This window comes from Balaenoptera musculus, chromosome 4, assembly GCF_009873245.2.
Source record: "Balaenoptera musculus isolate JJ_BM4_2016_0621 chromosome 4, mBalMus1.pri.v3, whole genome shotgun sequence".
In the NCBI taxonomy this organism is placed as follows: Eukaryota; Metazoa; Chordata; class Mammalia; order Artiodactyla; family Balaenopteridae; genus Balaenoptera; species Balaenoptera musculus.
In genome coordinates this window covers 50,042,055-50,067,744 of record NC_045788.1, presented here as the reverse complement: position 1 = coordinate 50,067,744, position 25,690 = coordinate 50,042,055, and the positions used below count along the sequence as shown (strand labels likewise).

At 39.9% G+C, this 25,690-nt stretch overlaps 1 protein-coding gene across 4 annotated transcripts in view; it reads right to left on the bottom strand.

Annotated features, from left to right (window-relative positions):
* FNDC3B (fibronectin type III domain containing 3B) overlaps positions 1 to 25,690 on the bottom strand; it is a 350,696-nt gene that overhangs the window by 226,183 nt on the left and 98,823 nt on the right. For all 4 annotated transcript variants that reach the window (XM_036850413.1, XM_036850412.1, XM_036850415.1 and 1 more), the window contains one exon: positions 20,262 to 20,337. In XM_036850413.1, coding sequence (XP_036706308.1) covers positions 20,262 to 20,337 — 76 coding nt within the window. The remainder of the gene's footprint in view (positions 1 to 20,261; positions 20,338 to 25,690) is intronic.

Genomic DNA, 25,690 nt, shown 5'->3' with positions numbered 1-25,690 from the left:
ATGTTTTCCTAATATCTATGGCAGACGGGCTCCACATTCTTCCTATTGCCTTGGCTGGGTATTTGAAAATCATTTTGACTAAGTTCTCTTGGTTAATTTTCCACATCCAATTTCTGTAATTTAAACCATACTTTAAAACTTAACCATGCTTAAAAAGTGCTGATGGCTCTTCCTTTCAAATGGTTCCCTTCATCTTCAGTCTTACTGCCACCTCCAATTCGTCTCACACCTACACTAGTGCCACCATCTGGGTCGTAGTCATACCATCTGGGTCACACTCAGTGACTTCTAGCTCTCCAGCCTGCAGACACACACAGTGCACTACTACACCACCTGCCCTAAAGCTGTGCTAGAGGTAGGGAGGTGTGGAAGGCTACAATAGCTAACTAAGAGATTATGAAGGCTCAAAAGCAAGAGACAGATCAAAGAACTTTTACTCTAAGGTACTTTGAAAGTCATGACAATATTACCTAACAAACTGACCGACCTGAGGCAAAATTTCCTCACCTATAAAATGGAAACCCTGGATTACATCAGTGGTTTTTCAACATACGCAAGCTAGGAGGGCAGGGCGGTCAGGAGAAAAGAGGAGCAGGTGTGCCTCAGGCCTCTCCACCCTCAATCAGCTCCATTTGTTTTGTATAGGGGACGTCCATGTAAGATTAACTGAATAAAAGGTTCTACAACAACCTTCCAAAACAGACGAACCCACTGAAGGCCTAGATCAGAACTGAAGTCCCATCTCACTCTAAAATTCCATGACAGCTTGACTTTTCTGGCCCCATTAGAAGGTAACAAGGAGCTATACTTGAACCTTTTCAAATAAGCGAATTTAAAGTACCAAGCAGTGGTTGAAACACAAGCCAATACTGAGCATCCAATGGGATGGTGACACCACTGATGGGAAAACCATTCAACAGGATTTGCTCCTAAAACAGTTCCTCCAAAGAGTCCCATTCTTCAGTTCCTACCAAGCTGCGAGAGCTTTTTCCACCAAGACACAAACTACAGCTTTGTTTTGTTTTCTGGAATGTCTGTCTGCAGGATATGACTGGGAGCTCGTACTCCCACCGACCTCTGCAGGAGTGTGGCCCGAGCAGGCTGCAGGATGCAGCCTTGTCTGGCCTTCTTAAAGCCTCCTCTCAGATGTCTGCTGCAGACTGGGTCTCACCCCAGAAGTTAACTCCTGCTGATAAGAAACCCTTCCTATGGCCAAACAAATCACTGTTTGATTCTTGTAGCATTCTTCACTCCTGTTTTTCTTCCTCCTCCTCCCTTCCTATAAAAAAGGTGTCTTTTAAGTATATCTAGAAGGAAACCTGAACAGCTAGGCGCTTTCCCCTCTTAACTTGTTCCTTATCCCGCTGGTGATTCATGCCCTGGGCCGCTCCTTCCTCAGCACACTGAGGCGGCTCTGTTCGGCTCAGCTGTGGGAGGCCACGTCAGCAGGAAACAGCGCTGGCTGCCAGGTCACATTCAAGGCTGTCTGGAGCAAGGCAGCATGCAGCGCCCGCAGGACAGAGGCTGCTCTATGGTTTCCCCCAGTGAAGGGAGCACTCAGCCTGGACAGAAAGACCAGCCTCTGTGCACCACAGCGACACAAGCTTAGGGGAGACTCCAAATACTACAGGTTAGAGTTTCCCCGTTTTGAAATGTTCCCCAAATATTTCCAGTTATAGAGTTATTGGTTTCTCCTCCTTTTCTTAGAGGACGTACTGTACTGCATCCAAATTCATATTTGGAAAAGGCTGCCACAAGCCAAATCAAACTTCGTCGTGGCTTTCTGGCTCCTGGGTCCAACAGAGGAAATTCTGCACACCCAACCCACCAATCTCCGCAGCCCTGACACACACGTTGAGTCAGGATGGAAAACCTGACCTAAAGGGCTGACACACAAAAGTCATCACTATGGGCCTTTTTTTCTTCTAAACACACACGCTAAAAACAGTAAACAAATAAGGCCTGCCATATGTTATCATGGTATCTCGCAGGATGGATTCCCGACAAGAAGCAAACAATTCACCCTATACAAAGAGATACGCTGCATGAGTGACAATGCCATACTGTATGCAGCTGGTTCAGTAAAGTCCAAAACCAATCCTGCTCACGTAAACCAACATGATTAAGGTTACATGCTAAAATAGCAGGGCTCCTATGCACCCAGGATACCTAGGAGCTTCTTAACTTGCTGCAAATTTAGACCAGAAATACTGTAAAAAGAAAAACAAACAAACAAAAAAAGTGATTTTTCTCAGAAATCTCCTAAGTTCAGGGCTTTCCCCTACACTCTTGGAGAAAGGTCTTCTTAGGTGGACAGCCCAAAGGTCGAATCTTTCTCTCCAAAAGTACCAGGTTTGCTAAAGAAAATATCCCGTCCCATGGAGAGTATTAGTAAAAGAAACAGGAAAGAAAGGAGGTGAAGACAGAGTGAGTAGTTCACGACATGGAGAAGGGTGTTATGAGAGAAGAGGCACAGGATGGAGAGCAGACAGTGTAACACACAAAGACTGCAGACACAGCAAAGGCAGTCTGACCCTAACAGTTCTGGAAGGTGACTGAGCTACTATGTAGAAAGAAGGCGTTAACTACCCCAAGCACAGGCATGCACACACAAACCCAAGTGCAAAAGAGACGACGTAGCTTCTGAAAGGAGTCTATAGCAAGAGAGGCCTTAGGAGCAAACTAGAAAAGGAAGAACACACAAAGCCAGGAGACTACACGTGGCTGCAAAACTAACGTTCTAATGAAAAGGAACTAGAGGACAAAACAAAATCAAATATTATAGGTACTTAGAGATTTAGTGACATAAAAGGTACTCTTTTTCTATTTCTACCATTTGTGAAAATGAATACCAACAGCACATCTAATCTAAGGGGCCACTTCATAAAGCCTGGTCTTCAGACAGGGACTGAGTATCACCAGCACCTCGTTATGGGAGAAAAAGAAAATATTAGATTTGGCTACCTACTAATTTATTGAAAACCAAACTAATATTCCAAATTTAACTGGCTACCACAGGCTTCAAATAAATCCATAGCATTTTGACCAAAGAAAATACCCTAGTGCCTTGATAAACTACAATAAAGCTTTAAAATCATCTCAAAAATAAAAACTATCAAATCATATATGCTGCTTATACATCTGGAATAAATTTGAATTCGTTATTATACCAGGGAAGTTTTTAGAGGTAGATGGTCTAGATCCAAAAGTAATAATATGTCTTGGGTAACACTGTAGGGAGGAAGGAAGGGAGGAAGGAAGGAAGGAAGGGAGGAAGGGGGGGAAGGGAGGGAGGGAGGGGGGGGGGGGAGGGGGGGAGGGGAGGGGAGGGAGGAAGGGGGGAGGGAGGGAGGGAGGGGAGAGGGGAGGGAGGAAAGGAGGGAACCTAAAAGGAGGGAGGGAGGAAAAAAAGAAAAGAAAGGAAGGAAAAAGAGGGGGGGAATAGGTGGAGAAAATAAGTATTTTTCATATAAATATTAGAAGTACATGATAAGATTGCTGAACTTGGCTACACTGTTTTTAATAAGGTAATGCTACAACAACCAGCACAGAGATGAAGAATAGAAGAGCCTTGAAATTTTTTAAAACCCAAAGTGTAGCTTTTACCAAAAGGTTAGACAAAACAGAGAAGACACAAGTGATAACACTGGCAAACACATACATTCATATACATTGCATGTGTGTGCATATGTATGCATACATATACACACATTAGAAAAAATAACCCTTTTGGCCAGTGAAACAGAGACAGCTTGGTGAGACGCTAAAACTAACAAAGAGCATCACAAGATTATGACTTGTGTATGAAAATCCTCCAGGGTGCACTTAGAGGATATAATGTTTAAACAAATGAGTCATATTTCTACAACTGAGAAGTACATAGAATAGTAAGCTATTCAATTTTACATACATGCACACACAAAATGATTATGCAAACACAAAATTAGGACAAACCCGTATCAATTTGTGATTTTTAAAGACCTAATTAAATCTGGAAGAGAAACTGAAAACTAAATAAATGTATTTCATTGATTCCAAGTAATTTTTTTTCTCATTTTAACATCTCGAGAAAAGGAAAGCATCTTACAGTTAATGGCAAGTCAGTTTAATTGATGGTATTTTCTCATGTAGAGATATGTAAAATGCTGGTGTATCTCAAAATCAATCACATCATAGATTCAATAAAATGATAGGAAGTAACCTATGAAACCAATGCAAAAAGGACAACCATGTGTGCTGTTTCAGAGATAAGAGACAGGCAGCAAGGTGATCTTAGCCAGCTCATGGATAAGCAGTGGGCACAAGGTGGGGAGCAAAGGCACATACAGACCCTTCAGCTGAGGCAGTACACCTAGGAGGAGAAAGTATCACTTCTTATGTTTTTAGGATTTTTTCCATTCACAAATAATTTAGTGCCCTAAATATCAGATGACATAAAAATAAAATCCACCGATTGTTTTGCTGAAAACAATGTTAACTAAATACTTATGACAACTCTATTTTTAAAAATATACTGGGGGGATTTCCCTGGTGGTCTAGTGGTTAGGACTTAGCGATTTCACTGCCAGGTCCTGGGTTCAATCCCTGGTTGGGGAACTAAGACTGGCAAGCCGCGCAGCACAGCCAAAAACAAAACAAACAAAAATAAAAAAAATAAAACTGGAACTACTATATCCAAACCTCTGGAGGTGGGAACTCAAGCATTTTTTTTTAAATCCTAGGTGATTCAACGTGCAGCCAGGGCTGACAAGTGATGCAAAGTACCTGGCATACAATAGGTGAGCATATTTTTTAACGTGGCAATTATTAAACAAGGAAAAAATACACCCTGGGTAATTTCTTTCCTTTTTTGGTTACTAGTCAAGATAAATTTATGCTAATAAGATTTTAGAGAAATTAATGTAGTACCTAAAGTAAGAGTCCTAAATGATATTAACATCTCACTTTCAAAAAGAAAATTCTAGATAATAAGCACTTGAGATCTACCCACACTTGAACCTATTTAGGTAAAGTTATAGTCTCATCAGGAAATTAAAGAAGATCCAAAGAAAACTCTAGGGGAATAAAAGTGACAGAGGAAAGAGAAATTGGGAGGAGAAGAAGAAACCATCTGGTCCAATCCTCATGAGGGAGGAAAGTGAAGTCTTGATCAAAGAAACCGTATTGAATGGAAAGGTTGTTAAAACTGTATCGGGGCATTCTCTGCCTTAATCAGGGGCAGAAGGTTTATCAGTTTCTTCATTTAAAGGGGAAGAGAAAAATTAACAATATAATCAACTGATTTTTACTGAATGAGTTCAAGTCCAATGACCTTTGATGTGAACTTAAACCAATTTTTTTTTAAAGCTGCACAAAATACTGGGTCTATGGAAGGTGCATAGTAAAGAAGATTTGTATCAAGGAAGGGGAATAGGCTTGAAATAAGTTTAAAGAGGCCAGATTAGCAAGGCTATTTCACCCTTCCTGTTGAGCCATTTCCTATGTCCCCTAAATACATTACCCAGAGCTACTTTTCAGCACTCTGGCTCAATTTCTAAAGAATCTCATTTTCTCCAAAGTCTGTTCTATGGTTAATTACGTGCCTTCTCACTACCCTGGGTATAGCCAAGAAATAGGTAGAATGCACCTGTTGTTCTCGAGTTCCATCTGAGATGGAGGCTGGCATTCTATTCACCTCTGAGGAATGTTAATTGCTGATACCAGCATGACAGGTGCAATGAGTAGAAAAATGATCAATGAACTCAACTCACAGAACAGTGGCAGAACTCATCTAGAGACCATGAGAAAACTCCTCAAGAGTTGTAACTTTAATTACTAACAATTGGTCTGGAATTCGACTTGACCCTTGAAACAGATTTTTAAAACACAGCACAATGTTCTAATTTCTACAATGGTGCCCTGTCCACAGGGGAAAAAAAGGCAATATGTATAATCTTGTTTTTCATGTTACTATGGAGTCGTTCACTAATCCCAGCTGCTTCTCATGGGTTGCTTCTCCTCACGTTCCTCCCATTCCAGATCTTTACTGCTGTTGTCCTATCTATTTTGAATTCTGAGTCACTTCCTTTTCCCCTAGTTTGATACTTTAAAAATCATACTGTTTCTTTAGAATACTTCATAGAGTGAAGCCAACTTCCATATCGGTTCCCTGACTTTTTATCCTCCCCTTTTGGTTTTTTCTTTTACTACCACCCAGCTGTCTAGGGGGAGGGATGTACTAGCTTATTACTTGAATACAGTTATCAGATGTTGTGTATCTGTTTAGAATATTTTTCATATTTGCATAAGTTTCCTAACTCAGTGATCCCCATATACTACATAATACTATTCATTAAACTCTAAAATATTCCTGGAATATCTTTGGCAATCGTATTTATTCTCACTATGTCGGAACTGAGGCATAGAGAAGAAAAAGGAATTCCTGATAAAATGGCAATTGAATTAGGAGGTGTAAATGGAAAGATTATACGAACAAATCCTTTGAAAAGAGTCCCTGATTCAAACCTCAGTTCATTAAACCTATAGTGGAGGAAGGGGAAAAAATTTCAGACCAAGAAAAAATTCTATCTTTGAGCTTGCAACTGAAGAATTTAAGCCAATCATTCTTCTTTATTTTTCTTCATTTACATGGACTTTCTCCCTTTTGTCCACTTTTTTTTTTTAATTAATTTATTTATTTATATTTTATTTTTGGCTGTGTTGGGTCTTCGTTTCTGTGCGAGGGCTTTCTCCAGTTGTGGCGAGCGGGGGCCACTCTTCATCGCGGTGCACGGGCCTCTCACCGTCGCGGAGCACAGGCTCCAGACGCGCAGGTTCAGTAGTTGTGGCTCACGGGCTTAGTCGCTCCGCGGCATGTGGGATCTTCCCAGACCAGGGCTCGAACCCGTGTCCCCTGCATTGGCAGGCAGATTCTTAACCACTGCGCCACCAGGGAAGCCCCCTTTTGTCCACTTTGTGACCAAACTTAATCCTGAGAGTTTTCTCTTTTGTTTAAGGGCACTTCTCTAAAAATCCCCTCTTACACGTGCCCCTCTTCCAGAAAGCCTCCTACCTCAGCTGTTCTCAAAGCCTGGACCCAGAATCACCAACATCAGTATCACCCGGGAACTCCTTATAAATACAAATTCTCAGGACCCATCTCACCTACCCCAGACCTAAATCAGAAACCCTGGGGGTGGTACCAGCAATCTGTGTTTGAACAAGCCCTCCAGGTGATTCTAATCCATGCTAAAGTTACTGGTAACTGTCAGCATCTGAAACAGGATGTAATACCCTGGATTCAGGTATGCTGGGGGGACAACTTGAGCCAAATACCAACCTGTTTCCTGGGCACCTACATCATTCAAAGTATGAGGCAAGATCTATGAAGGGAGCAAAGAGGGAAGCAATAGTTTCAGCCCAATTCGTCCACAGAGCCAAGTGGAAAGAGTGCTAAAAGCAGCTTCTGCAAGCAGCAAGTTGTAAGATGGTTATTTTCTCATCCCACTTTTTCAGCTTCATCCACCCTGTACAATCTTTACCTATTCTAATCAACTTTGAATTTTAATAGTTTATAATAGGTGAGCTGTTGTGTTTACATCTAAGCAAAGGTAAAATAGATCTGTTCTCTGCTGAAAGGAGTAAACTCAAATTTCTGTTTGATGACCCTTATTTACTACTTACAGAAGTTTATAACAAAAAGAGCAATTTCAATTAATAGGTTCAATAAAGACAACCACCACATACAGTTTACTTATTAAGTATATGATTACAAGATAAACGATCTTTAAGCACTTTGCAAACCTTCTTAAAGAAGACTAACCTGGATGAACAGACAGGTACACAGCATGTGCAGTGTGATGTACTTGCGAAAACACACCATGAGAATTTCTTAAACTATCCTGAGGGTTAGGTTAACCAGAAATTCTCAGTCTCCACTGCGTATTAAATTACCTATGAAGCTTTTCAAAACTAATGCCAAGGTCTTGCCCCCAAAACAATCTGACAGTTCTCCTTGGCTTAGACAATCTGACAATTCCCTACAATTAGCCTGGAGGTCAACTTGTGCATTTTTTTTTTTAAAGTTCCCCAGGTAATTCTGATGTGCAAAAGTTACAAACCACTAATGTTAATACAACCAGCCTTAAAATCCTGAGGTGTTAGAGATGTTCTTTACCTTAAGCATATGATGCAAGAACTATGTCACTCAAAATGTGAATGCTTAAAAAAAAAAAATGTGAATGCTTGACCCACAGAATAAGAAATGTCTTGATCATTGAGAATAAATTAGCCAATTAATCTCAGATCTTGATTTCTAATTTATGGGATAACAAGCCACACTTTTGCTGTACTTTAACATTTTGTGACTATTTCATGCTTACACTCAGGCAATTTAAGTATAATGGTTTGATTATACTGCCTGCAAAGACTGTTCTTCCTCAACTGGAGGAGACAAGTTCTAGCTGTGCCAAAGTACTCGTGTTGTCTGCACTGCTTGTATCCTGGTACAGCAGGCACAGAAAATTGACACTGCTGGATCTAGCATAAGACACACGGACCAATGTTAAAAGATCCAATCCCAGATAACCAAAATAATCCATTAAAGACTTGGCACTTCAAGCAACGAACAGGCAGAGTTTAATTTGACATCTACATGAGATAACTGTGTGACAGTGTATATCCACTTTACTGAGAACTGCAGAACAAAACATAAAATTCATCTAGTCGGTCCTCTAACAGAATAACACTTTCACTCAAAAACACACTAAGAATAATGCTTATATTTATCTTTTTAAGTTTCCACTTCTGTTCCCAAAGACTTTTCTTCCCCTGATGTTTTGCCTCCTCTTCTTATCAGTTTAGAACAGAAATTTTAATTTGCTAATAACTGGAAGCTTTTTAAATTAAGTGAAAATGTGGAAACTCCTATAGCCAGAAAGATACCACAAAGCCTGTTAATTCTGGCTCTGCTGCACTGCCATATATAAAGTGTCCATAAAGATGTTATATCTGAATTATGGAACACTTCCATTTTAACTCAGACACAAAAAGACCTGAAGAGTTTTCAACACTTCAACTTTTCTCTCCAATTGCTAAAGGGGGTTGGGGAGTTATATCCAGCCACACAAGAAATGTGGGTATATGCAAAGAGCCCCGAACCAGGAGTCATAAGGGAAAGTCGCTGATGTGGGCAGTTTTTTTGTTTTGTTTTAAATAAATTTATTTATTTATTTATTTTTGGCTGCGTTGGGTCTTTGTTGCTGAGCGCGGGCTTTCTCTAGTTGCGGCGAGTGGGCGCTACTCTGTTGCGGTGCGCGGGCTTCTCATTGCGGTGGCTTCTCTTTGTTGCAGAGCATGGGCTCTAGGCACGCAGGCTTCAGTAGTTGTGGCTCACGGGCTCTAGAGCGCAGGCTCAGTAGTTGTGGCGCACGGGCTTAGTTGCTCCGCCGCACGTGGGATCTTGCTGGACCAGGACTCGAACCTGTGTCCCCTGCATTGGCAGGCGGATTCTTAACCACTGAGCCACCAGGGAAGTCCCTGTGGGCAGTTTTGAGGCCAGTTTTCTCCATATTTAGATGAGTCCAGAAAGAAGTATTAAAACACACTCCCCTTTTACCCAACTGTCTTCATATCCTCAAAAACTAGTGTGCAAAATACCTTCCAAGTCACTGAAAACTCTCCTCCAAGAAGCAGTACCCAAGCTGATGAGCGGAAAAAACGCACTTACTTAAAGGAAAAAAAAAGTTTGCTTTTTTTAAATCCTTTTTTGTTAATCCTAATGCTTGTCCAATTAGGACAGAGTGAATACAAAATGTTTAGTTTGTAAACTATTGTTTACACTGTAGGACAAACATTTTTCTAAAGGACCGGATTCCACCTATTTTAGGGAAACATACAACATCTAGTGCATAGCTCACTCCCTCTCTTCAGTGTGTGTCCCACTGGTCAGCAAGTCATGACTATCTCCTAAACATCTCAAATTTCTGTTCCTGCTTCCACACCCACCACCAATGCCCTCACCCACGCTCTCTTCGCCTCCTGCCTGCCAACTCCATTTACTTCAGTAACCAGACTCGTTTACAATTTAAAGTGTACTCTGTCTATGCCTGGGTCTGACATGGAGTTTACTGAGAGTTTACTGCTACAGATAAATGCTATAATTTTTAACTGCACGAAAACAATAAAATACTAATGAACAATCTAAATTACTTGCTAATAACATAAAAGATAAAGCTGGTCTTTCACTATTAAATAGCCTTAAAAATATTTTGCAAGGTGTTCCCAGCCTACTCCTCACAAAAGAAAAAAATTATCAAAAGAAGGGATATAATGATCACTCCCTCATGCTTTTTACAAGTAAGGGAGCTAACCAATATACTGGACTTCTTCAGAATTACTGTATGTTTTTGGAAACAAACTCACACCTGCATTCATTATCTTAATTTGAGGAACGGAGAGTAAAAATAACCAAACTTAATTACTTAAGTACAATAACAAAAACAAAAAATTACCTCTGTGAATTAACTATGAGACTTTTCCATGATTTTGACATGATTTTTTTAGCAGTAAATCAGGAAATGACTTTCCTCTTTTCTGAGCATCTAGGAGGTGCTGGATAGGCACTGGGATACAAAGATCACTAAGATTTGACCCCTGCCCTTGAAGAACCCTTTACAGACTTCTTTAAAGACACCTCTAACATGAAATTTTCCATTTCAAATTGTAAGTGTAAAACACAAAGGTAAAAAATACAGAAAGAATAAAGCAAGAACTAAAAGATTATAAGCTGTGAAATAAAATGTGGTGGACAATCGAGGTAATGTGACAATTAGCTCTTTGGAGTTATCTGTCATGCAAAGATCTGTGACATTTAAGGAACGCCAAGCAGTGGTACCCTCAGAAGTGACATTTTAACCACTGCTGAACAAGCGTGCAAGACAAAAATGGCACAGAAGCTAAACTCCCACTGCATAATTTTTAAACATATTATGAAGCAGTACAACTAAAATGTGAAGACATCTGAAAACTCCTAACCAATACCTCAAGTTCACAGAGTCTTTCCTGAAATGCTTTAAACTGACAATTAACAAAAATAAAGGTGGTTCAATGTCTAGCCATAATGGAGACTGGGAGCCTAATAATGGTTCCTATTTATTGGACCCTTACATTGCCTTAGAAACTGTTCTAAGTGCTTTCTACCCAATATGCCATTTAATCCCCATAGCAATTCTTTAAGACCGATATTATTATTCCAATTCTACAGATTAGGTGTAGGTGTAGAGAAGTAACTGCTTTTACGATACACATCTAACATGCAGGGGACTTCTAAGCCAGCCAATCTTACTCAAAAACCCATAATGATCTTACCAATATGCCTTACTGCCTCTTCAGTACTGCCTAAGAGCAGGACACATTAAATAAAGATTAAAAGAAGTATGGAATTTAATTGAAATGTGAACGACAAGGCCTAAAGGAGGGAAGGCATACCCATAGGAACTACTTTATAGGCCTGTCTGAATATGGCCTCTCAGGCATAGTGTGAGAGTTAACAGCTTATCATCCAAAATAAAAGCAACAACTGAAGCTTCACTACAACAAAACTTACTTTAAATGCATGAAACAGTGGAACCACTGTTTTATCCACAATCCTTTATCTGAACAATACATACATCCCCATAAACCTTCATCTGAAATGTCTGAAATGTTGCTATCGCCATCAACCCATGAAAGCAAGCTTATTGTTAAGTAGGCAATGAAATGGAGGCTCGAACTTTGATAACCAAGTCATTGCCCACAACTGGTCATGGCATCTCTTTAGAACAAAAATAATCAGCAAAGCTGTGTACATTACTAGATGATGATGATGATTCTAGTACTTACCATGGAATGTCTCACAACCTTACTGGATAGGTATTCCCACTATCCCCATTTTAAGAGAGGAAAGAAACTGAGGCTAAGAGTTTAACCATTATCTAACAAACAACCAGGGATTCTCACTACAGAGCCTTTACTCTTAGAACATAACCTTTATAACTTCTAACAATTAAATCACTCAAGCTTTACTTGAAGAAAAAGGCCAAAGAAAGTCTGACAATATAATTTTGTGTACAGTTTTTGTCCTAATTATGGATATGTAACAATAGCTAAAAACAATCGAGATAAATGGGAAGGGTAGAAAGCAGCAGACACACTGGATATTTTCCCTTGAGAGGGCCTTCACACCACCTCCTGGGAAGCAGCGTGGTTTCACACTGATCTAACCCAGTCTCAGGACATTACTCAGTCCCAGCACGATGACAGCCACACTCACAATCACAGACTTTCCTCCCACCCCCTCCATGAACTGGACTTTCTGCTCTGGGCCCATCAGTACTCACTGACCCTCATGGAGACTACTCTGGTGGTAAACTTCCAGTTACTCGGCAGCAAGCTATTGTCTGAAAGGGGGCCTATCAGGTCAGCATACAGAACTCCTGTTTGCACAAACAGCTATGCATGTCCATGTATGAGAAAAAAGGCAAATCATCATGCCCAAAATAAGGCTCTCAAACATTTCAGAGATCAGGTATTCTCCAAAATGCTAAAAGTGATTTTTCACCAACATTTAATCAATATTACACACACACAGGTAAGAGACTGATTTGTCCCAAATCTAATATTTAAGTTATAAAATGAGCTGGCAAGTTGGTGGAATAATTCAGATATTCCTAGAAACTCAGATTCTCTCAGCCTAGAGCCTCAATGGAAACTTATGTACTAAGTCTTAACCAAATATAGCTTTGGATCAGTCAGAAAGATGGGCAGGACACTGGGGCTAGCCTGGGCAAAAGACTTGGTATTTTCAATTCTAAAAGATTTTCTCAAGTGAGGCCTTAACTGTTCACAGTAACATTTCAGATTAACGATCCCTCACAAACCCCCAAATGCAAAAGGAATTGACTTTCAAAGCAGTTTCTTGTGTAGAAAAAGAAGCTCTCAAAATAAGAAAATTGTAACAGGAAAAAATCTTTTGCCTTATAATACAGACTTTCTGTAAGTAATTACATACAGTCAAATAACAATCAATTACATATTCAATGTAATGAAAGTTTGCAAAGATTCTAAACTATTTAAAGGCAGTCATAGGACAGTAAGTTCACTTTCAAATCACCCAAATAGTTTGGATAAAAGACTTGTTTGCAAATTTAAGCCAGGGCAAGGGTTCAATCACTCTTAGGAGACAGACTTCATTTGCAACAGGTCCTCTTCCTTAGTTGTAAGCCAGTAAAACAGGAATTTCTCACTTATATGCAGAGTTTTCTTTAAAGGCATAGACCATATAGAAGCTTTGCTTGTGAAATGATAGTCTACCTCAGCTTGCAAGCCCTACCTATGACATCACTCAAGTCATTTCTCAATCAACAAAGCAAGAGACAACGAGAGTCCACTAGGACCTCTCATAAAATTCTTAGAAAGAATGACAGGTCAGTGTTTTAATGTGCCAAACAAGTCTAATAAATGCACTTAAAGTACCCAATGAGAAAAAAAAGTAACATTAAGGTCCCAGTGACAGTCTGGATTCTGAATATGGCGGGGAGCGGGGTGGGAGACAAACGAGGAGATTCAAAAATGTGGACCGGCTCTCAATGGTGTCATTCACAGGGGCCTGTGAGCAGAGCATGCTGTTCATCAATGATACGGTTCCCACACTCAGTGGGGCAGGGGGACTTAGACACAGAGCTGAAGAAGGCTTAAGCAGAGTAAGCAGGAGAGGGAGAAAGTTTCACACTCTAACAGAACCCAAACTACAGCCATCTCAGAGTAAGGCTCTCCTCAAGTTTCCCTCCTGCCATACATTCTGCTGTCATTTCAAGGTCTCTACTCACTTACCACAAATTAGCCGAGTAAATAATCTTTTTAAAGATGTCTAGATTATTCTGGACAAAAAACATTAGTAATCAAATATCTTTAAATATTATTCTTTATTAGGGTAATGGTGATTCCCAAGCATTTCACTTTAACCTGTTTTTTGCTGTTATCACCAGGACATTCACCTGTTTTCTTCAGGCTCATGATTTGAAATACGTCTTGAAAGACAAAAATTGTGGCATTAATACTGGTCAAAATGAAAGTTCTTTAGACTTACACATGTTTTTTTTAAAGGAAACTGATTAGCTTTCATTGTAATGTGATTTGAAATTTGAAAGTTCTCCTATAGAGATTTTAAAGGCCCCTAAAAGCACTTAACTAAATATCTTTAAGTTCCCGGCACAATAGTAAAAGTTAAAAGAAAAATCATCACATCTGATGTAACGCCAGAGCTAGTCAAGGGCCTAGTGGTCAGTAATTATTGTCAGGCTGTGTGGCTGGAGGTATTGGTAGGGTGGAGGATACACTGTTTCCTGTCACAACTGAACTCACAGTCTAATTCAAGGGCTAAGGAAAGGTTTACAAATATAACCAGATAGTTACATGCAGTGCTACCTCCACCTGCTCCTCCAGGAACGCAGAGAAAGGTCAGAATGGACTGAAATGGTCCGGGGGGAAGGGGGGGACCCCTGCTGAAGGAGAGAGCCCTAGAGCTTAAAGGAAGAGTGGTATTTGTTTTGGCTGAAGCGTTTTACAGGGAGCAGAGAACTGGCCCAGATAAAAAGATGGCATGCGTGGGCAGGAAGGAAGGCTGCACTGCCAGCACCTCAGCCCAGACACGGATATGAAAATAACGGGAGAGACCTGCAGCTGCCCTCTATTAATTCCTGAATTTCACCAGAGGAAAAAATTCAGATTGATCGCTAAGATTCTTTTTTCCCTAACAATTAGCTCTTTATACACTTTCACCTGGCCTAGGAAAGAAAAATCTTTTGTCTAGGATGCCATAGGTATAGTGCTGCCTCCAAGTAAGAATAAACTATGACCTTCTGTGGCCCCTTCAAGACCTATGATTCATGTTTCATGGAAATATTGAGAAATATTCCATTAGAAATGAATCTGCTTTCACAGCATATTGTATGTTTCCTGTGTTTTTCTTCCTTCATTATCACCAAGGACATTCCCATGAAAACAAAATCTTGTTTTTTCCCCAGAGTAACCATATGCTTTACATTGATTTGCTCTGAATTTCCAGACTGCCTTTTCATGGCACCACAATGAGCTTCTGGGGTCTTTCTAGTGACGTCATAAATGTCCTATAGAGAAAATTATTAGGCTGACAAATTCGACTACAAGCAGAGGGGGTTGACCTCACATGGTGTAATTTCAAAGTTTCCAGGAAGGCCTGCAACCAGCTCCACTCCCTCCCCCTAACCCCACCCCCCAGCCCCCAGCAATTCTTACTGTGCTGGCTAGTGCTGAAATAGCAAAGCTATCAAGCTGACAGTTTCAACCACGGTGTAAGCAATGGGGATGACTTCAAACTTTCCCGGAAGGCCACCACCACCAATCGCCGCGCTCTCCTTCCCCGCCGAAAAAAACACCTCCCCATCTGCTGGCTGGTGTTGAAAAAGCACAACTAGAGCTTCATTCTCTTAACTTTAATCTTTAGTAAAATACAAATGCATCTTTTACAAGTTGCCATTACAATATGACTCAATTTCAGATCCTTTCCTAACCAGTCCTCTACCATTGTACCCATCCTCTTCCAGCAACTGAAGCTGGAAGCCCCACCTAGAAGCTCAGCCCACCCCAACTCTGGGCCCAATCCTGACTCTGGACAGAGATAATTTAAGGACTTCTAAATCAATACTCCCTGTATCAAACTATCCTGCTCTCACTTCTGTGAACAGGGTACCTGTCTTATTCCAAAGACCCCGTCTCCACCATCCACTTTTGCTCTGCAAACCATCTCTATCTCATTCTGGTCACCTGAGTACTCACCTAGCATCCTTCCCAGAATCCTGTTACTCCAGGAATAGGAACCCATCTTGCTCTTGTCACGTGCCCAAGAAAATGGAGTCGATTTGAGTTCATGATTCCCTGACGTAAAGCCACGGGGCAAGGCAATAAAGAGCTCTGCTGTTTCTCACTAGATGACTTTATTTATTTATTTTTTAACATCTTTATTGGCGTATAATTGCTTTACAATGCTGTGTTAGTTTCTGCTGTATAACAAAGTGAATCAGCTATACATATACATATATCCCCATATCCCCTCCCTCTTGTGACTCCCTCCTACCCACCCTATCCCACCCCTCTAGGTGGTCAGAAAGCACGAGCTGATCTCCCTGTGCTATGCGGCTGCTTCCCACTAGCTATCTATTTTACATTTGGTAGTATATATAAGTCCATGCCACGCTCTCACTTTGTCCCAGCTTACCGTTCCCCCTCCCCATGTCCTCGAGTCCATTCTCTACGTCTGCATCTTTATTCCTGTCCTGCCCCCAGGTTCTTCATAACCATTTATTTTTTTAGATTCCGTATATATGTGTTAGCATACGGTATTTGTTTTTCTCTTTCTGACTTACTTCACTCTGTATGACAGACTCTAGGTCCATCCACCTCACTACAAATGACTCAATTTCATTTCTTTTTATGGCTGAGTAATATTCCATTGTATATGTGTGCCACATCTTCTTTATCCATTCATCTGTCGATGGACACTTAGGTTGCTTCCATGTCCTGGCAATTGTAAATAGAGCTCCAATGAACACTGTGGTACATGACTCTTTTTGAATTATGCTTTTCTCCAGGTATATGCCCAACAGTGGGATTGCTGGGTCGTATGGTAGTTCTATTTTTAGTTTTTTAAGGAACCTCCATACTGTTCTACACAGTGGCTGTATCAGTTTACATTCCCACCAACAGTGCACGAGGGTTGGTTACCTTTTCTCCACACCCTCTCCAGCACTTATTGTTTGTAGATTTTGTGGTGATGGTCATTCTGACCAGTGTGAGGTGATACCTAATTGTAGCTTTGATTTGCATTTCTCTAGTGATTAGTGATGTTGAGCATTCTTTCATGTGTTTGTTGGCAATCTATATATCTTCTTTGGAGAAATGTCTATTTAGGTCTTCGGCCCATTTTTGGATTGGGTTGTTTTTTTGATATTGAGCTTCATGAGCTGCTTGTAAATTTTGGAGATTAATCCTTTGTCCCTTGATTCATTTGCAAATATTTTCTCCCATTCTGAGGGTTGTCTTTTTGTCTTGTTTATGGTTTCCTTTGCTGTGCAAAAGCTTTTAAGTTTCATTAGGTCCCATTTGTTTATTTTTGTTTTTATTTCCATTTCTCTAGGAGGTGGGTCAAAAAGGATCTTGCTGTGATTTACATCATAAAGTGTTCTGCCTGTGTTTTCCTCTAAGAGTTTTATAGTGTCTGGCCTTACACTGAGGTCTTTAATCCATTTTGAGTTTATTTTTGTGTATGGTGTTAGGGAGTGTTCTAATTTCATTCTTTTACATGTAGCTGCACTATATGACTTTAGATGTGTGAATTAGCCTCTACAGGTCTCAGCTTCCTCATGTGTATCTGTCATACCCATTCAATGAGAGAATACATAAGGCTAAGAGTTGAATAAATATTAGCAATGATAGGGATGTTAATCACAGTGAAAGGATAGTAACAACTTGTGTTGGAATTTATAAACATATTGCCTATTCCCACATTCTACGTTGATATGCTTTACCTACCTGGAGTGAAGCATTCACTAACTCACACTGGAACTCAGATGAAGGGGGGGATGAGAGCACCTGGGCTGAGTGGCTGTCTGTTATGCATGAGTGGCCAACAATGGGTCTGGACTGGGGTTCCTTCCAGTTCCTGCAGTTGATCCTGTTGTCCCAGGGCCTCCCAAGCCCTAGCAAACCACTTGGGGTTCCTTCCAGTTCCTGCAGTTGATCCTGTTGTCCCAGGGCCTCCCAAGCCCTAGCAAACCACTTGGGGTTCCAGGTCACCCTCATCCTGTCCTGTGTCATTTCAATTAGTTGGGCCAGGTACCAACATGTCCAAATAAAGATAACCACAGTACCTGAGTGTTCAGAAGAGAACAAAGAATAGGAAGGCTCAGTAAGCCAAAGATAAATGGCTCTACAATTCTTCTTTAGTCAATGGCATTTTTTTAAATCACTGAAAGGGGTGTTAGTGTCACTTATCTCCAAGTACCATCATGAATAAATACAAAGTTTCCATTGTGGACAGAGCAATATACTTGCTAAATTCCCTGCAGAGTATACCAGTTACGAATTGGACCCACAAAAAGTGAGGAAGAGGCTAACTAGACGAACACACACACACACTCTTCAGACACCAAAAGTAGAAGCAGTTGGCATTGAAAAAGTGGATTTTATATATGTTGATCCATTCAGCAATTTGCTTTTATAGATTCTATTACACACACTCAGTTGTAGAGGGACACAGTCTTCTAGCCAATGCATAGGGTTCCAATGTTACCATGACCAGAAGTTCAAGTATTCTCTTACTGAACTGGAAATATCAGCTTCATTCTATGTAGGTAAAATAACTTTTCATCTAGTTTTACTAGTGTGTTTTTTTTTTTTTTTAAGATACAGAGTGAATTTTGAGGTTTTATTTGTTGATAATATCTGTTACAGTTCTACAAGTAGGTAGAAGATTCTGTAACCCATACTATTTTAAATATTTTCTCTCTTCTTTTACCTGAAGTTCCTTTGTGTGATCTATCACCGAAGACTAGGTTTGGTTTTTAAATGGTTTAGAACACCAAGATCAATTTCAGGGACACAATGAATGCAATCAGAAAAAATCATTAATGAAATGGTTAAATCATTTCAGATTAACTGCAATTAAAACCCACTAGGATTCTAGCCTAATGAGTTTTAATTTTTTTTCCTAAATTTTTGTTCTTATAGTTTCAAAAACAAGTAACGAAACGACACAGCAGCACACTCTGCTATTATGCAAAACAATAGGAAGATCAACTTTTTCCGTGCAGCTCATTATGGAAAACTAAAACTAAAGGGCATTTTCCTTCATTTTCTTTATATATTGGTGAGCAAGCCCAAGTATTAAAATAAGACCTCTGGTCAGATTCCAGTCTAATCAATAACCTAGTACTGAACTCAATTACAGGCCAATTTACCATTTGCCCCATAATCCCAATCACTGCCAAAAAGAGCTGTCACACAGTGCCCTCCAACACAGCAGTATTTATAGACTAACTCCATATCTGGATTGATCTTCCTACACAGAACCCCACATGGATCAGAGTCCCTAAGCGTCTTTCTTTCCTTAGAGAACTATAGAGAAGAGGCACCGGTGTTACACAAACTAGAAATTCACTGAAATGCCGTAGGAGCAGTACTTAAAGAACTACACCCAAGGAGCCTCACCTGCTCCTGGAGCTTATTGCGATAAGCAGATTCTGGACTCTGAGCTGATGCCGTACTGGAATAAGGCTTATGCAGACCTTAGGAGGGGGTACCTTGCATGTGAGAGAGACACGGATTACTGAGGGCCGAGGGTGGACTGCGGTGGGCAGCTTTCTGAAAGTTGGCTGCTGGTATTCGTACTCTGTGTCACCCCCTTTCTGGAGCGGGCTGGACATACCACTCCCTCTTGCCCTTTAGTTGCTGCTCCGATGACGCTGCCATAAGGTAAGCGCCCCCATGGAGAGGCCACTTAGCAAGGAACAGAGGGAAGCCGCCTGCCACTAGCCCACAAAAAAACCTAAATCCTGCCAACAACCACTTAGGCGAGCCTGGAAACAGACTGACACTCAGACATGCCTTACGGTGACTGTAGCTCTATCTAGCCCACACACCTGGAGTTTAGCATTTTGAGAGGCCCAGAGCCATAGGACACAGCTAAGCTGTGCCTAAATTCCTGACCCACAGAAACTGTAGACAAGAACTGTTTTAAGCTACTAAATTTGAGTAATTTGTTACTCAGTAATAAATAACAGATATTTAATACATATTTTTACCTCTAAAAGCATCATTTGGATAGCATCACAATATGTATTTGAAACTTTTACCTAATTTGAAAAAGTACTTGCTGTTCTCATCTGGAATTTTAAGCTCTCTTAAAAATATCTGCATTTTTCAGGACTACCAAATTCCGAAATATATGAATACAATGCAAGCTTTCCCAAGTTAATTTAATTCACTTAAAAGTCAATAGAATACTCAAGATATTTAACTTTGTCACTTATATATCACAGGGCACACATCAGCATTAAGGAGCCCCTAATAAAAGCAAAAAAAAAAAAAAATCCAAGATAAATTTTACTTCTAGAAAATCACATGCAGACTCAGAGATAAACTCTACTTCCATAAAATAATAAATAAAGGAAAACTTCTTTGATTAGAAAGCTTACAAAAAACTTCCTTACCTTGAATGCACTGAAGTGTTCCATCCTCCGCTCTTATTGTAAAAGTCTCACCTGGATTAACTTGAACGAGAATAACCTGCCAAAATAACACAGTAATTTCAATTTAATACTAGAACATCTGGGGATTTCTCTTCAACGGTTTTATTACCTAAATTTATGTACTAGACAAGAAGTATGTGGCACAGAATCTTGTATAAACACAAAACTTAGGATATGTCTTAGATCTAGTTCAAATTTGAGGAGGGAAAGTTCATGCATTTGAACTTAGCTAAGTGAATTCTCCTGTGTTGCTTATGCTATGTAACTAAAAAAAAAAAAAAAAAAAAACCCCAATGTTAAGATACTTTTTCTTTCAGACAATTCCTTTTTTTCTTTCACTAAATCAGAAACAACAATTAAAGAAGAAAAAAGACCAGAAACTATAACTTGTAAAGGAAAACTGAACAGAGAAATGAGTTTCTGATCTAACACTGTTGCATACCATTCCCAAGTATCTATTACTGACCTGAGTCTATGGTGTAACAATAGAAAGCAATTTATAAGAAAAATGCTTGGGGGGGAAAAAAAAAAGCGTGTATAGAACCTGGAAATAACAATGAACAGTATAAAATAAATATTACAAATAAGACCCATCAAACACTCAAATTTTCGAATCTATTACCTAAATGTCAGTGTTTTAGTCATATAACATAGATATTTAGTTATCAGAAGACAACTTCCCAAAAGACTAAACCACGGATGCCACGGCAAAGTATGTTCTTTTAAGAACCTCAGTTTTAAGTTCTAATCTCATTTAGTTCCTTTAGATAACAAAAGTAAAAAAAATCACTAATTTATATCTAAATATAAATTAAAGGACATAACAAAGCTTAAAAAACTGTAGTTAAAAATTACCATGTGCGAGACTAACACTATTAAAATAATGACTATATATTTCTAGAAATTGGAAGGATGTCAGTGTCACATTCATCTTATAGTTCTTAGAGCAAGCCTTGGTCCTCCCTGCCTCAAAACCATCAAGCATACTCTTCCCTCTGTCTGCAACGCTCTCTCTGCACTCCTTCACCTCTGCCCACCTTATTCCTTCCTCAACCAGCTAACGCCCATTCATCCTTGCCAGATTAAGAAGTGGTATTTGACTCTCAGGACAGGCCAGGTCTTGCACTATGTGTTCTCAAAAAACAAACGAACAAATCTCTACTCCTTCCTAAAATTTACAATTGCAATTAATTAACTAAGGAATTATTTTTGTGTCTGTCTTTCCTTTAATCTAGGCTCTCTAAGGGCAAGATCTGGCACAGAATAAGTGCTCAAGAAATACATTTACTGGGCAGATTGGTTCAAGATGGCAGAATTGAAGGACATGATCTCACTCCCTCTTGCGAGAACAATGGAATCACAACTAACTGCTGAACAATCATCGACAGGAAGACACTGGAACTCACCAAAAAAGATACCCCACATCCAAAGACAAAGGAGAAGCCAAAATGAGACGGTAGGAGGGGCGCATTCACAATACACTCAAATCCCATAACTGCTATATGGGTGACCCACAAACTGGAGAACACTTATACCACAGAAGTCCACACACTGGAGTGAAGGTTCTGAGCCCCACGTCAGGCTTCCCAACCTGGGGGTCCGGCAATGGGATGACGAATTCCTAGAGAATCAGACTTTGAAGGCTAGGGGGATTTGACTGCAAAACTTCGACAGGACTGGGGGAAACAGAGACTCCACTCTTGGAGGGCACACACAAAGTAGTGTGCACATCAGGACCCAGGGGAAGGATCAGTGACCCCTTGGAAGACTGAACCAGACCTACCTGCTACTGTAGGAGGGTCTCCTGTAGAGGTGGAGGGTGGCTTTGGTTCACTGCGGGGGCAAGGACACTGAAAACAGAAGTTCTGGGAAGCACTCCTTGGCATGAGCCCTCCCAGGGTCCGCCATTAGCCCCACCAAAGAGCCCGGGTGGGCTCCAGTGTTGGGTCGCCTCAGACAAAACAACCAACAGGGAGGAGACCCAGCCCCACCCATCAGCAGGCAAGCGGATTCAAGTTTTACTGAGCTCTGCCCACTAGAGCAACACGCAGCTCTACCCACCACCAGTCCCTCCCATCAGGAAACTTGCACAAGCCTCTTAGATAGGCTCAACCACCAGAGGGCAGACAGCAGAAGCAAGACCTACACTTCTGCAGCCTGTGGAACAAAAACCACGTTCATAGAAAGATAGACAAGATGAAAACGCAGAAGGCTATGTAACAGATGAAGGAACAAGATAAAGCCACAGAAAAACAACTAAATGGACATAGGCAACCTTCCAGAAAAAGAATTCAGAATAATGATAGTGAAGATGATCCAGGACCTCGGAAAAAGAATGGAGGCAAAGATCGAGAAGATGCAAGAAATGTTTAACAAAGATCTAGAAGAATTAAAGAACAAACAAACAGAGATGAACAATACAAGAATTGAAATAAAAAATACACTAGAAGGAATCAATAGCAGAATAACTGAGGCAGAAGAACGGATAAGTAACCTGGAAGACAGAATGGTGGAATTCACTGCTGCAGAAGAGAATAAAGAAAAAAGAATGAAAAGAAATGAAGACAGCCTAAGAGACCACTGGGGACAACATTAAACGCAACAACATTCGCGTTATAGGGGGTCCCAGAAGAAGAGAGAGAGAAAGGACCTGAGAAAATATTTGAAGAGATTATAGTCGAAAACTTCCCTAACATGGGAAAGGAAACAGCCATCCAAGTCCAGGAGCACAGAGTGTCCCATACAGAATAAACCCAAGGAGAAACTCGGCGAGACACATACTAATCAAATGGGCAAAAATTAAAGACAAAGAAAAATTACTGAAAGCAGCAAGAGAAAAACGACAAACAACATACAAGGGAACTCCCATAAGGTTAACAGCTGATTTCTCAGCAGAAACTCTACAAGCCAGAAGGGAGTGGCATGATATACTTAAAGTGATGAAAGGGAAGAACCTACAACCAAGATTACTCTACCCAGCAAGGATCTCATTTAGATTTGATGGAGAAATCAAAAGCTTTACAGACAAGCAAAAGCTAAGAGAATTCAGCACCACCAAACCAGCTCTACAACAAATGCTAAAGGAAATTCTCTAAGTGGGAAGCACAAGAGAAGAAAAGGGCCTACAAAAACAAACCCAAAATGATTAAGAAAATGGTAATAGGAACATACATATCAATAATTGCCTTAAACGTGAATGGATTAAATGCTCCAACCAAAAGACACAGGCTTGCTGAATGGATACAAAAACAAGACCCATATATATGCTGTCTACAAGAGACCCACTTCAGACCTAGGGACACATACAGACTGAAAGTGAGGGGATGGAAAAAGATATTCCATGCAAATGGAAATCAAAAGAAAGCTGAAGTAGCAATACTCGTATCAGATAAAATAGACTTTAAAATAAAGAATGTTACAAGAGACAAGGAAGGACACTACATAATGATCAAGAGATCAATCCAAGAAGAAGAAATAACAATTATAAATATATGCACCCAACATAGGAGCACCTCAATACATAACAAAACTGCTAACAGCTATAAAAGAGGACATCGACAGTAACACAGTAATAGTGGGGGACTTTAACACCTCACTTACACCAATGGACAGATCATCCAGACAGAAAATACAGAGGAAACAAAAGCTTTAAATGACACAGTAGACCACACAGATTTAATTGATATTTCATAGGACATTCCACCCAAAAACAGCAGATTACACCTTCTTCTCAAGTGCGCATGGAACATTCTCCAGGATAGATCACATCTTGGGTCACAAATCAAGCCTCAGTAAATTTAAGAAAATTGAAATCATATCAAGCTCTTTTCTAACCCACAACGCTATGAGATTAGAAATGAATCTCAGGGGAAAAAACGTAAAAAGCACAAACACATGTAGGCTAAACAATACGTACTAATAACCAAGAGATCCCTGAAGAAATCAAAGAGGAAATCAAAAAATACCTAGAGACAAATGAAAATGAAAACACAACGATCCCAAACCTATGGGATGCAGCAAAAGCAATTCTAAGACAGAAGTTTATAGCTATACAAGCCTACCTCAAGAAACAAGAAAAATCTCAAATAAACAATCTAACGTTACACCTAAAGGAACTAGAGAAAGAAGAACAAACAAAACCCAAAGTTAGCAGAGGGAAAGAAATAATAAAGATCAGAGCAGAAATAAATGAAATAGAAACAAAGAAAACAATAGCAAAGATTGATAAAACTAAAAGCTGGTTCTTTGAGAAGATAAACAAAACTGATAAAGCGTTAGCCAGACTCATCAAGAAAAAGAGGGAGAGGACTCAAATCAATAAAATTAGAAATGAAAAAGGAGAAGTTACAACAGACACCACAGAAATACAAGCATCTAAGAGACTACTACAAGCTACTCAATGCCAATGAAATGGACAACCTGGAAGAAATGGACAAATTCTTAGAAAGGTATAACCTCCCAAGACTGAACCAGGAAGAAATAGAAAATATGAACAGACCAATCACAAGCACTGAAATTAAAACTGTGATTAAAAATCTTCCAACAAACAAAAGTCCAGGACCAAATGGATTCACAGGCGAATTCTATCAAACATTTAGAGAAGAGCTAACACCCACCCTTCTCAAACTCTTCCAAAAAATTGCAGAGGAAGGAACACTCCCAAACTCATTCTATGAGGCCACCATCACCCTGATACCAAAACCAGACAAAGATACTACAAAAAAAGAAAATTACAGACCAATATCACTCATGAATATAGATGCAAAAATCCTCAACAAAATACTAGCAAACAGAATCCAACAACACATTAAAAGGAACATACACCATGATCAAGTGGGAGTTATCCCAGGGATGCAAGGATTCTTCAATATGCACAAATCAATCAATGTGATACACCACATTAAAAAACTGAAGAATAAAAACCATATGATCATCTCAATAGACGCAGAGAAAGCTTTTGACAAACTTCAACACCCATTTATGATAAAAACTCTCCAGAAAGTGGGCATAGAGGGAACCTACCTCAACATAATAAAGGCCATATGTGACAAACCCACAGCAAACATCATTCTCAATGGTGAAAAACTGAAAGCATTTCCTCTAAGATCAGGAACAAGACAAGGATGTCCACTCCCACCACTCTTATTCAACATAGTTCTGGAAGTCCTAGCCACGGATATCAGAGAAGAAAAAGAAATAAAAGGAATACAAATTGGAAAAGAAGAAGTAAAACTGTCACTGTTTGCAGATGACATGATACTATACATAGAGAATCCTAAAGATGCCACCAGAAAACTACTAGAGCTAATAAATGAACTTGGTAAAGTTGCAGGATACAAAATTAATGCACAGAAATCTCTTGCATTCCTATACACTAATGATGAAAAATC